The following is a 14429-nucleotide window of genomic DNA, read 5'->3' on the forward strand; positions in this document are numbered from 1 at the left end:
AAAAAAGGGAATAACAATATTTGGCTTATAAAGCTTCTCAGATATAAATGTTGAATTTTCTTACAAGATATTATTCACTAGGTTGATAAATGACATAATAACAAATGATAAGTATTTTTCTAATAATACAGATATATCAACTAAGGCTTTAAACTCATAGTGGTCCTTTGAGAGTTACCTGAGAAGCAAGTTACTAAAATAACTTTAATCTAGATTCAATTCCTCAAATTACAGATTTTCACTTGATGGGCTGCAAAGAGAACTTGATTTAATCAAACATATTTTGACATGTGTCTGTTGGGTAATTTAAACCAAAGCTGTTAAGCTTACCTTGTGACATTTAGAAGCAAATTTGCCACAATGTTATTCATCTGATCAAACGGTTTTTCTTTGCAATGTTTTGCTAATACTCCCAGAGATGAGGTGAAAACACTTTCTTGTTTAAGATGAGAAATATTAGTTGGAGTTTGCCCAGTGCTATATGCATTACGTGGAAGAGCTTTAGAAACCTGATTGCAAATGTTTATCAGAGCCTAAAAATATAGAACACCAAATAAATACAAATAATGTTTTCAATCAAATTAAAAATTTCTACTTAAACATGTTTGCTAATACAAATCTTAGTATAAAAGCATAGTATAAAAAATATTGTTTAATTAGTAGAGTGAAAGTTATAAAGTAAGAAATAAAATCATGGAGTATTCTATGCTTTCATTTTAGACACCTAAAACAACATTTTGAAAGAAAAAAAAAATGAAATTCAAACAAAGATATGTACCTCTACTATTATTGTACTTATTATCTTGATTTTGTCAAGAATCAGACCTATAAAAGTGGTTGACATCAAGCATTTTGGGGTAATTTTTGGCAACAGTTGATTTTGGCTAATTTGAGGGTGCTAAATTCAAAGATTTTGTTTGACCACTTGGCAAATGGCTACTTCATCCTCAAAATTTAAAAACAAAATGGCCATTCAAAAAAACCCCAAAAAATCAGTGACCATTACCTTGTACACCCAAAAAGTGAAGGGAAATTTGTCTCAAACATCTAATCACAATGTTTTCTGGCATTGTTACAGATCTAAATGGTTTATTGAACTAAACAGGAGGGAACCCTCAGTAGCTGCAGCACTTGTAATTCTTTCTAGCAAGATTAGAGTAAACTAATCTACAAGACTTTAGTTTCCCATTTTTATTAGCTATATTATTGTGCACCACTAACAACAAGTATGGGGTGCACTTATACCCAATTTGATTTTATTACTCATCAGGCTCTCTACCAGACTACCCTGAAATTGAAATTTTTTAGGCAGGATTAGAATAAATTAATCTATGAGACCTTGCTAGCATGTATGAAGTGAAAGCCTCAGTTATAGGAAAGAATAAAACCAAGACAATTAAAGCTGACTGGACTCTCTTACGATGACGTGTTGTTGTATATGAAGCTTGACAAACTGTTGACGTGAATGAAATCATGAAACATGAACTGTCACCAGTCCCTCTTTCTTTAGCAGCATTGGATGGCTCTTTGAGATCAGGATCAAAGTCACTTCTAGCTGATCAGCTGACAGAAAAGATCAGTTGTCCTAAGAGCCTGCCTCCATACGAAGATACAACATTGATCACTGATGGTATGTCTGGAGTCCATCTCCATAGAAAACCTCAAGGGACAAAAATCTTTGAAGATTTTGCTAGTGTTTTTAGTGCACTGAATTTTAAGACAGGAGAAAAATTCAAGCAGCTTGACATTGTCTTTGACCATTATCAAATTTTGCCTGTGAAGTCCACCATTCAAGATAGGCGCAACGAAACCAACATCCATCAGAAAGTTAATTTGGTCTTCCGATGTTCCTTTACCTAATGACTAGGCAGATTTTTTAGCTGTTACTGGAAACAAGATTGAATTGGTTGAATTCCTATCAGTGGAAATTTCAAAGCAAGCAACACAAGCTGAAATACCTGTAATTGTATGTGCAGGGGATTTTTTCAGCAAAGTTAAGTCTTTTGCAGCCAATCAGATGTTACTGTGACATTCCTTCAAAATTCCCCAGAAGAAGCAAATACATGTATAATATTGAACTATATCCATTCTAGCACTTCTGTCATTATTATACACGCTCAAGACACAGATATATTGCTGTTGCTACTCGCTCATTTTGAGAAACTTCAGTGGGAAGAGCTGTGGATGAAAGCAAGTTCTCGAAAGCTTCCCAAATTCATCCCAATTCATGACCTTGTCTCTGCTTTGTCACTACTATGCACTTTGTCCAAGCTTCTACCATTTTAAGCCCTTAGCAGCAATGACTCAGCATCCTCTTTGGCAGGCCATAGCAAGATATCAGATTTGAGATGCTTTTTTGAGCACAGTGCACTTCTACATGGACTTGACATTACCCCTTTGACATCAGAAAAGATAAAGGATGCTGAAAATTTTGCATGTCAAATTTTTGAATCTGCTCTTGAAGCTGAAAGTATTGGTCCAGTTCAAAAATACTCAGCATTGAGACTTCCTCCAACTTGTGATTCTCTCAAGTTTCATATCATGAGAGTACACTATCAGGCTCTCATTTGGCTACAAGCACCCATTCCATTTTCAGAGCTTTCCCCTGTGACTGATTACGGTTGGGTACTTGAAGATGGTCAGTTACAGCTGGTTCTGTCCTCTTTACCTCCAGTATGTGAATATCTGATCCTATGTCAGTGAAAGACGAGATGCTCAACAATGCAATGATAGTGTCGAAAGACAAAGTTGGAATGCCGTTGTAAAGGTTAGCGCTCAGGTGAGCTTAATTGTTGGAGATTCGATTAAAACCAACCTTTACACCAAATTTATTTATTGGAGGATTTGTCGTGACGAGTGGAGCCACAAGTCGCTAACTCGAGGAGTTTACAGTTAGACTAAAGAACATGAGTCTCAAACCAACAGTAAATACTCAAAAATTTCTTAAAATCACTTGCTTGTTATTAAACTATTAACATACAAATCATCAAAAAACATTACTGGTAAAAAGTTTAATGCTTTTTGCACTAGCTGATTAAGAGAGAGAGACTATACTTACTGTATAGTTGGAATTTTGGAGGCTGTAGCCACATTGGAAAACTTCAGCTTCATTTTTCTTCTTAGAGAGAACTGCTGGGAAACTGGTGGAGAGTTTCTTTGCTGTCCGGAGAACTGATTTTTCAGTCTCTGACATGGGTTTTTAAACTTTCATTCCTAGTGTTAGTGCGACCCCACCAAATATGACACAGCATCACCCACAAGTAGTCCTGTGCTCCTATTGGATGCTTTGGGGCAATTCCCGGGCTAATCCAGAACCTAAACCAAAACTCTCAAGTTATTGGTCGTAGATAAGTGGTATTAGCCAGCCGCCTATCTACTTGTGCTGCTACACCCATGTACTGTAACCAATACTGGTTCAAAGCACCGAAATGATTCACTAAATATAAACTTTTCTGTAGCTTCCATAGTGCTAAGAAAGCGAGGCTAACACTTCATCAAACTGGCACATGTATTGGTGTTCACTTCCTGATTATGATGTAATAGCTGTTACTAACTCTGCTATTGACCCTGGGTCACTGATTTCCCAGGCTCACCTCTCCAGCTTGTGCACGTGTTGTGCTATTTACTTCTGAATGTCTAACCTAGTTCTTGTTTATTAATTTCTCAAGGCTTATTTCGTAACACAGGCGTCTCCTTGTCGCCTCCTTTTCTTTTTATATCTTTCTTAACTTGTTTGCTTGTATTGAAACTATTAAAGTTTTTATTCTAAGTATTTCTAAAGTACTTTTAAATATCCATAACTATTGAAGCAGTTGATGAAATTTCCTCGAAAATTTCCGGTTGCGTCACTGTGGGGCAGCATATGTGTAGGAGATTGCATGAACATGGATTTTATAAGTTAACATATGACCAAAAGCTATCCTCTACTATTGAGCATTGATTTTGCATTTCAATTTAGACATACCAGATACTATTTAATGCAATTATGCAGACATGGAAATCGCAGCCCATACTCCTAAAAGAACGCAACCTTTGGGGTACTATTTTGGATTGTTTTTCTTTTTATTTGGAAGAAAGAGACAAAATTTAAGTTTGTAATCACCAATTTTGAACTTGGCATTCACAAGTTGACCCAAACTGCATACTAAAAGAAAATTTATCTTTATGTATTAAAAGATATATAACCAAATCCCTGAGGTAAATAGTGGCCATTTTGTTTTCAATTTTGAGGGTGATGGAGCCATTTTCCAGGCAGCAAAAAAAAAGTTTTGAATTCAGCATCCTCAACTTGACCAAAATCAATTGTTTGCCATAAGTTACTGCAAAATGCTCAATCCATCTTTTTTGGAAAAGTGAACCTGATTAAAAGCCCTTCTCTCTAACTTCTTGATTTTTCTATTTTTTTACATTCAATCATTAGAAATAAATATCATTTCAAATATTATTTTAGTTCTAAAATGTTAATTTCAAATATAATAAACTAAATCCACTAATACTGTTATGCAAATAGAGCACAGAAGTGCCTGCCATTTCTGAGAAGCTAAGAAGTTAGAGACATTCCCATAATGCAATGGTTTCGAAATTGTGTGTCATAGAAAGTTGTTAAGGGTGTAGTGAGAGTTTCACAAAATAAAGAATAATTAAGAACATAAAAAAAACTACAAAAAAATTATTGCATGTGACAGCAAGGGTTTCACACAAATTGAGGTAAGTGGGTGAAGTGTCATCAGTGAAAAAAGTTTGGAAACCACTGCTATAATGAAAGTACTAAAGCACTATGCAAAGTTGAATTAATTGGTTCTAAAAGTATCAAACATAAAAACTTTCAAATGTGAACCTTATTGATGAACTTCATGCTAAAGACTAGGCAATTGTTCTCAAGGTGTATCTGAAAGACCATGGGGTAGATCTGGCAAATATCACTCAAGGTGAAAGAAATTACAAAAAAAATATAAAAGAACAACCCTATCAAGTCCTATGAGAAGACAACCATTTGCTGGTGAGGGAGACCTAAAACTGAAGACCAAAAAAAGGGCACAGTAGTGATCAAAAGCAGTATCAAACACATCAGATGCAGGGCCCCTCAGAATCTGACACCACTGTTTTTAGTTAAATATGATAAAAATTTCTAGAATGAAAATAAATTACATCTCTTAAAAAATAACTAACTATAAAACACTGTAAAATGATAATGAAATATTAATAGAAAAATTACTTAAAATATTTTATTAACTGACTAGTTTGGCAAAATTGACATTCTATTTTAAATCCATTATTACTATTATTATCTATTCAATAGATTGTTTATAACCCCTAGAGATGAGTCAGTTGTGATTGCAAGCTCATAAAGCACCTGTCATGGATGAGGATTCTTATGCTAAGTCCGAATGAAATGAGGTGGGTCTTAATTATCTACCCTATCTGTATGATCATGGCTAATACCTTCAGCAGATCCCCAATGGCTAGGCCCATGGTAAAATAAAGGATAAGCCAGTTTTTCAAATAATAACAGAAGTTGATATCTAGCTGACAAAAGTAGATTAAGTTTACAAGGTTGGTTAAAATGTATTGGGCCATTTTATGTAAGGCCATTTTAACTCTTTTACTATTGTTGTTATGCAACATTACTCTAAATGCACTATTGTAGCTGCTATATTGTTACTTTTATAAATACCAATTTTAAAAATGCCTATTTTAAGTTCACAAGGTTGGTTAAAATGTATTGGGCCATTTTATGTAAGACCATTTTAACTCTTTTACTGTTGTTGTTATGCAACATTACTCTAAATGCACTATTGTAGCTGCTATATTGTTACTTTTATAAATAGAAATTTTAAAAATGCCCAAACTTTCATTTCTTTAATGTCTGAACTCGTATGGTATGTTTTTTGTTTTTGTTTTTCTATCCTAATAGCTGTTAAGACTCTCATTTTTAACTACAAATGAATTATACAAAATTACAAAGAAAACTACATAGATTTCCACCTACTATGGGCATTTTAAGCTGAACTATAAATTTACTGGTAAAGCTCACACGTATTGTGCCTTCTACAAAGGCCTTCATAAATAGGCATATATATCTCAGCTTTTAAAGAAATGTGTTCTTGCTAACAACCAGTATAAATGGGAAAGTTAAACTTCAAGGCTATGCAAGCAACTTGCCAATGATTCCTCACATCAACTTTCTCCCTCTGCAATGGTACCTTTACACTTCAAAGTTGAACAGAGTATTCTTTAAAAAGTTGCAAACTATTTAGAGACTTAGGAATTTCTAAAGTTTTTATAATGTTTTTCTTGTTGCTGATAATGGATTTCTATTATAGTATTGTAATGTCTCTGGTCGTTTGTTAATTACTCGTAAAAATTCTTTCAGAAGAACTTCAGCGATACAAGTCCTTTCTTAAATAAAACTAGTTTATTCTTTTGCAATACACTTAATTTCCACAGTCACTTTAATAACTTAACAAATGCTGTAATTCACAACGAACGATTCACGCCTACTACCGCGCTTGACTCAATTGTCCGTCTCTATCTCTGTCTGCAATTCAATTCCATTGTTTGGTGCACTTATATACAAGAATACCGCACATCTAGTAAACACTCGAGCATTCACGAACCTTCAAGAATATCATGATGTGTTACTAGCGTCACGTGACTTCCGCTGTCATAACAGTATGTTATATTGGAAGAAATAGAAATATTTTCATATATTAAGACTTCAGGTAAGGATATTTAGTTAGCAAGTATGGTAGCCTAATTTGTTGCATGAGAATGTGTGACCACAGAAAACTTAATGATCATACAGTATTTATTAAAATTTTGAACAGCTATGTAACAACTTCAAAGGCAAAGATAAATATATTGATTAATATAAAAGAAATCCAATTTTACTTCCTTGTTTATACATTTTTAAGTTATTCACATTTTTAAGTTACTTTCATTGCATACATCAGTGAACATAAGTGCACACATGAAAATTATGTATGCTGTTATTAGAATAAGAACAAAATATTTATTTTATCAAAAAACTTTCTTTGAAATATTTATAAGGTTTTATGCAAACAACAAAAAAAGATAAAGTCTATGAATAAAGATAGTATTTTACCTTTTTGGTTTTAAGTGTTTTCATAATAGAATTTTTGGAATTTCTAAAGCTAAATATTTAAAAAAGAATAAATCAAATTATTAGAATATTTGATTTTTTCCAATACAGTAACCTGATATTATTCAGAAAGTTTATACCAAGTTTCATATAATTTGATTCAGTAAATTAAATTAGTGATCTTAAAATACTGGACACATCAAATTGACACACCTGGAGCAAAAAGTTAAAAGGAAGAAGCCTGGCCTTGAAAAAATCCAATCTTCATTAACAAAGTGATTGTACCTTCAGTTGTCTTGATGAATCAGTACATGGATGTATGCATCTGCCACATTATCCAAAGGTCCTTCCAGATGCATCAAAATAGGAGAATATCTGATACTTTATTGAAATGGAATGCCCAAAAATGAGAATTCAGAATAGACAGATCAATATTTGGTTTTCAATCTTTGGCTCATTTGTAAACAATAAAAACCAGAGGATAAAATCACACTGAAGAGCTTTATTTGGGAAGGAAATGACCCAAGAATTAAAAAGGAACTTTCACTTAGAAATAAATTCTACCAGTCCCTCTCCATTTGGCTTAACAATGAATATAAACAAGGCTAGTGTGACAAAGGTTGAGGCCTAAACCTTGTTGAATATACGAGTTGAACAAGTCATGGTTTCCTTGATAGTCCTCTCTCACCATGAACTGTTATACAGTATTGTGAAAAAGGAGGGAACATGCAAGTAAGTGCCAGAACAGACAAGTACTGTTGAGGAAGGTTTGCCCTGGTTTTTAAAACTCTTCAAAACAAGTAAGGCAAAGAAAGAAAGGGCAGTGCTCCAGATAATTTTTGCCATGATCAGTACAGTACTGATCAAATTTGGGCTCTATCAGTATCTGCCAAAGGAAGTCAATACTTCAGTATCATGAACAAGCATCTGTATGCTGGTTTATATAGCAATGCAGCTGAATCATTTATAAGAGTTTGAATGTGTCAGTATTATCTTATTGTGTATTTGGCCTCAAGATAGTACAAAAATACACACACATAATTTATACAGTTATTTATTTTTAATTTTATTAATTCTCTGCTTGTATGGTTGTGAAAGCCTCATCGTTCTTCTGTTCTTAGCAGTGTCCCACATTTTAATTTCTGAGCCTAATATTACAATTCTCATTAAACAGTTTATCTTTTCAACCTTCAATGAGCAACTGAATTTTGCTTGAGCCCGTTTTGTACAGAAATGGCTCTTTTACAATCAATGTTTGTTACCAAAAAGTATAAAGCTATTAGAAACAATTTTGACATATTAGGAAATTGAGCACCATGCAGTTTAATTCCTTAAACCTGAGCAGGCACTGCCAGCATCCAAATCAGGTTATTATCCACAAAATTATGAAGATTGAAGTTTTATAAGATATGGTGATAATTACTAAGAAAGCATGAAAATAATTCTGGCAGAATACACAAAAAATTATGAGTTTAAAGATTTAGTAATTCTTTTACATAAAAGTTTTTGATTTTTCTTATGTGCCTTTGAATATGACCTTGACCCTAGTCCATTCACTTTGTATCAAATAATTTTTCTAAAGCACGGGCATCACTTCAGTTTCAGTGTCCTTCCCAGCATCATTTGAAATTTTCATGAGTCTATTGGTTCCATAAAAATCTGCAAGATCAGTAATAGCCCCATCTGTTAGTTCTTAATCAAAAACTGAAGGTTCAATTAGGGATCCATGATTATGGATGATGTTCCCATCTTGTTGTGTTAAGCAATCAGTGATGTTCAAATGAAGTCTGTCTGTGTATTTACTACTCAGCTGCTTCACTTCCATATGAGACCCTTCTGAAACAGAAAATTTTACACTGTTCATACACCCATTATTCTGTTCTAAAGTGCTAACCATCTCCCTGTAATTTTCACAACCTTTCTTTAGCTCATCCAACTCTCCTAAAGTATATTCAACTACTGGTTTCATTTGACTGAATACCAGTTTTTCCTGTTGAAATCCACAACTTAAAACCTGAATTTCATTATGGACATCTAACATGAGGCTTGTAATTTTTAGTGCTGTTAAAGTATTTGTGAAGTGATTTAGCTATTGTATCTGTTGTACCTAGTTCACAAGATATTGCTATAACAGAAGGATAACTATGATATACAGCATTAACTGCACTTCTCATGCTCAATCATCTCACAGTGTGTGTGGTTCTTTGATTTGGAATTCTGTGTCATTCAAAATGCTCTGAATGTTATGCAGTTTTTGCAGTTCGTACTACAATGCTGTTAAAGAAATAATAAAAACTGTTGAATCTTGATTTGAAGATTTCAAGTAGTTTAATGTTTTTGATGACATCAACACACTCCAATGCAAGTTTGTAGGCCATGTAGTGTGTCTGTGTGACAAATGGGAAGAACTTTGACTTTATTTACATATCTACACCAGCTCTGTAACCTACCATAGTAGCAGCACCATCTGTACATAAGCTTACTAAATTTTCATGCCTACTCCTAATTTATCAAAGAAATCCTCCAAATCTTGGGTAATTGTATGGGCTTTGGCATCACCAAGCTTTACACTTCCTAGGTAGGATGCCTCAACATTGCCTTCATGCACATATTTTATATAAATGATTAGCTTTTTTTCAAGTCTTAGATCACGACTCATCTGTCATGACACCATAAAAGCTGCATCTTCAGAGATATTTCACAATGTCATTATGTTATTACAATCCCATATTGCCATACTGTATAATACTTAAAACTTATATACAATAATTTACAAAAGTATACAATACACAAAAAAGAAAATCACTATTTCTTGGTAGGTCCACGTAGGAACTGTCTCTCCAATTCAATGTAATAACTTCACACGTATTATGTCAAAATTCAGCTTCAGGTTGTAAATTCAAAGTTCCAATTCATGCTAGATTAACAGTTACAAAACGTTCACTGTTCCAATGTCCACTGCACCAAAACTTGTCAATATTTTCAAAAACACTTTTCAACAGTTCTCAAAAAGCACAAGGCTTACAAATGTTACAAAAGTTAAGACTAATTCTTAAACGTACAAACTCTTTAGTCGTAAACGAAAAGCTAATGATAGCTTATAAGAAAAACCTACTATTAACATCTAGGTTCAAAAACTCTTTCAAGTTACAGAAATCTATGTCTAAAATGGCTGCTCAAACTAAACTAAATTAAACTTCTTAAAAAACACTCCTTCTCTTCTGTCTAACTAATGGAAACTTGAGACTTTTTATATAAAACCCCAAAAAAACATTACGGAGATAATGCATGCTAAAAACTGTTAGTTACACATCACTGATCAGGCGATACACCTACAGTGTCTCACAAATAAGTTTTACAAAAATACAACATCATAACATCTCTTCCCCCTTCAAGGGAAAAATTAATTTCAAATAGAAAACATTTTTTTTTACAATATTTCCAGAGAGTAACCTTGCTCAATATACAAAATAATATTATTTAAAATATATTTAGAATTTACACTCTGGATGAAGCATTTGCCAACACGATTTCTTTTTCCGCAATATGCTTTATTTCTAAATTTAATTGTTGGAGAAAGAAACTCCATCTCAAAATTCCCTGATTTGTTTCTTGAAAGTGCTTTAGAATTTTGCAGTCTAAAATCAACATCCAAATTCTGAGTCTGATTTAACTTCACATGTATTTTCAGCCTCGACTACTGCAACAGTAAAGAGTTTTGGTGACTCATACTAAAAATATGGCTTCAACATTTTTATGTGACATACTCGCATGTTTTTTCTAGGATTGGGAGTTTCAATAACGTAATACAAATCATTCAATTCTTTAACAATTTTGTAAGGTCCTCAAAATCTAGCCTTCAAGGGACTACCTGGAATAGGTAGCAATGCCAAGACTTTACTTCTGATTTCAAAAGATCTAGCCTGACTTTTATGGTCATACCAAGTTTTAATTTTTTCTTGACTCACTAATAAATATTTGTGAATTGTGTCCACTGCTGCATTCAATCTTTCCTTAAAATCTGAAATGTAATCCAGGATATTAGAATGGTCTCCTTTATTTTCCAACCAGCTGTCTTTGAGCAACATTGTGAGCAAAGATCATGTCAAAACTAGAAATTCCAACAAACTTAATAGGAACTTCCCTTGTAGCAAAGAAAATTAACGGTGTCCCTAAGTCCCAATCTTCTTTGTGTTCCAAACAAAAATTCCTGAGCATGTTTTTCAAAACTTGATGATAACGTTCAAGTGCTCCCTGACTCTGAGGATGGTAACTTGTCAACCTAAGTGTCTTGATGCACAATTTTTTCAAGATTTCCTGGAAAACCTGTGGCAGAAAATTACTACATTGATCACTTTGAATTTTCCTCGGTTCATCAAAATGGGAGAAAAAATTAATCAATCCTTCAGCAACAGTGGTAGCAGAAATTACTTTGATAGGAATAGCTTTGGGATACCTAGTTGCCTGATCCAAGATTGTCAACAAAAATCTATTTTTGAAGGGACTTGCAATATTTACATTAACTCTACAGAATGGTTCTTTGACAGAAGGAATAGGTTTCAAAGGTGCTTTACAAATTTTAATACGAGTTTTTCAACTATTTGACAAGTTTTTCATGTTTTACAAGAATTCAGCTACATCTTTCCCTAGTCCAGGCCAACATAAATGCTGCATGATTCTCAACTTAGTTTTTCAAACTCCAAGATGTCCAGCTGAAGACATAATTTCCTGTCTGTAAACTTCAGGTACAACAATTTGGTTTCTAGTTTGCAAAATCTCATTAGCAGGAGTTTTAACATCCCTCCACTTCCTCATCGACACGCCATCCTGAAAGTAATAACAAACAGGGTGTTTCTCTACTTCCTGTTCTGAGATGACTTCCTCTTGGAGAGGAATAAAACTCAGATCCTTTTATTGTCTCTCAATCAAAGTTTGCTTATTCACCCTAAATTTCTATGAAGGAACTAATTTGTCTCCAAATTCTAAATCTACAAAAAATGTAGTGCTCAAACCAAAACTGTCATTAGGGTCTGAATTTTTATCCAACTTAGCCTGACATTTGCAATCAGACTCCTGACAAGTCATAGTCTGTGACCTAGTAACAGCACAAGATGGAAATATTTCTAGAAAAGCCATGTTCAGGTCCTCCGTCTTCTCATCTCCAACATGAACATCCTACACAATCAGCATGAAATGAACCTAGTTGCCTGCAACATCATTTCCTAAAACTAATGAAACTCCTTCAATGGGCAGTTCAGCAACAAGTCCAAATGTTACAGGAACAGTAACATAATCATTTTCTAAGTGGATCCTATACATAGGTACAGAAGTGTAATCATCACAGATTCCCTGCATCAAAATACTTTTACCCTCGGGGGGACAGCATATTTTCCAGAACTGAACTTTGTTTTAACAAAGTTTGAGCTGCTCCAGTATCTCTAAACAAAGTAATGGGCAATGGGACACAAACAACAGAATGACTAGCATTACTAAATGAAAGAATCCCTTTGTCCATAAAGCGATCAAAACCCAAAGGTTCAGGTTCCAAAACTGTCATGCACTTGGATCCATTAGAGCTAACTGACTTGTAAAAATTACTTCCTTTAGGTTTAGTCTTATTTTCGGACTGTTCAAGGTTTTTCTTGTATTCTAGTTTTGAATAAATTGATTTCAAATGGAAAGGTCTCTTACAATAATAACAAATGTTTGAGTTTTCAACTTTTCTTTCAGAATTTGTGTTATTTTGATTAACCTGATTTGTCTTGTTCATTCTCTTTGTCTTTGCTAGCAATAAAACCAGAATTTCCACAATTTTTGAAGTTTGAATTTTTGGATCAAACTGAATTGTGAATCAAAACAAACTCATCAACCAATTTTTGTAGCATCTGACAAAGTCTCAACTTTTTTATCTTCAGTATGTAACTTGACATTAAAAGGTGCCCTGTACAGAAATTCTTTGATCAAAATGAGTTGTCTACATTTTTCAGTCTTTGTCCACAGATTTAAATTTAAGCTATTTTTCTAACTCTACTTCTTTGTGTCTAGCAACGTCAACATATGACACAGTAGATAATTTAGTACTTTGTCTAACATTTTGCCTGTATTTCTCTGAGATTTGTTCATGTTTCTTCAAGATTTAAAACTGAAAAAACCTCTGGAGCTTTCCATGTTAATTTTGATTGCAATAACATAGACCATTTATCTCTAGGAACTTTGATGAGTATACATATTTTCTCAAAAAACTAAAATGAAATTATCAACATCATTCTCATTGAAAGAGGGAAGGTACTTCCTAGCATTGTTAACAGTTTTTCCATATCCACCAGCCTGATCTCCAGATCTAGAACAACTTCTTTGACCTCGAGCTTGGATCTCTTTTATTCTAATTTCTCTTACTGTTTTTCTCTTCAAATCTTAATAATTGTTCAAATTTGCAATCTTCAGCTTCTTGTCTTTGTTCAAATTCAAGCTTTTTTTATATCTATAATCTGTTCAAAAGTCAGATTTGGATTTTGCACATTTTCAAAATTTGAAGATTCAGTTAGTATTTTCAATTTGTGACTCATCTACTGTGTTATTATACATAATATCAACTTCCTCATCATCGATAGTCTTTTCTCTTGTATTTATTGAAATTAGCTAGGCCTAATTCCAAATTTTCCAAAATTTTTTGCCTTTATGGATACATTTTCTCAACCTCGAAAGTTCTTCTCTTTTCATAAATTCTGCTTCCGAAAACTCTTCCACACTGAAATTTTCAGCCATTTCAAACTAACTTCTTATTTTTGAAAACTAAAAAGTTTTATTTAAAAACAACGATTATTTTTTACACAATTCAATAAAATGAGATTGTTTCCAGTCTCCAAATTATTAAAATAAAATATTAAAATAATAGCTTACTGTACAAGGTTAAAAAGTGATAAAATCCCCAACGTGACTGGAAAACAATCTCAGACACTCTACATGTTTCGACGTATATCTTGCGTCATCATCAGGAGTGTACTGTTTTGCAAAATAACACTTATTTATACAGTTCTCAAAACACCAATTTACATATTAAAGAATTTCAAATCATTGAATAAGGATGATGGACCTGATGAAATGTTGTCAGCAGATGGCGGGAAATTCTTTCCTAATTTAAAAGTTATAGCATGAAAACTATAACAAGCACAAAATGGTTACGAGGTCATCACATTGACCAACCCTGTACTGAAGAGTTAAACCGATTTATTATCATTATTATGTGATTTCAATATATATATATATATATATATATATTGTAATACATGGTTATTGAAATGTCATTGTATTTGACTAAATACTAGGA

General features: G+C 33.3%; 1 protein-coding gene across 3 annotated transcripts in view; it reads right to left on the reverse strand.

The window, feature by feature from the left end:
* The window catches only part of LOC106461579 (tubulin epsilon chain-like), an 84190-nt gene that overhangs the window by 8492 nt on the left and 61269 nt on the right, over positions 1 to 14429 (reverse strand). For all 3 annotated transcript variants that reach the window (XM_022388584.1, XM_022388583.1, XM_022388586.1), the window contains one exon: positions 331 to 533. In XM_022388584.1, the coding sequence (XP_022244292.1) occupies positions 331 to 533 (203 nt within the window). The remainder of the gene's footprint in view (positions 1 to 330; positions 534 to 14429) is intronic.

Source organism: Limulus polyphemus, unplaced genomic scaffold, assembly GCF_000517525.1.
Source record: "Limulus polyphemus unplaced genomic scaffold, Limulus_polyphemus-2.1.2 Scaffold991, whole genome shotgun sequence".
NCBI lineage: Eukaryota > Metazoa > Arthropoda > Merostomata > Xiphosura > Limulidae > Limulus > Limulus polyphemus.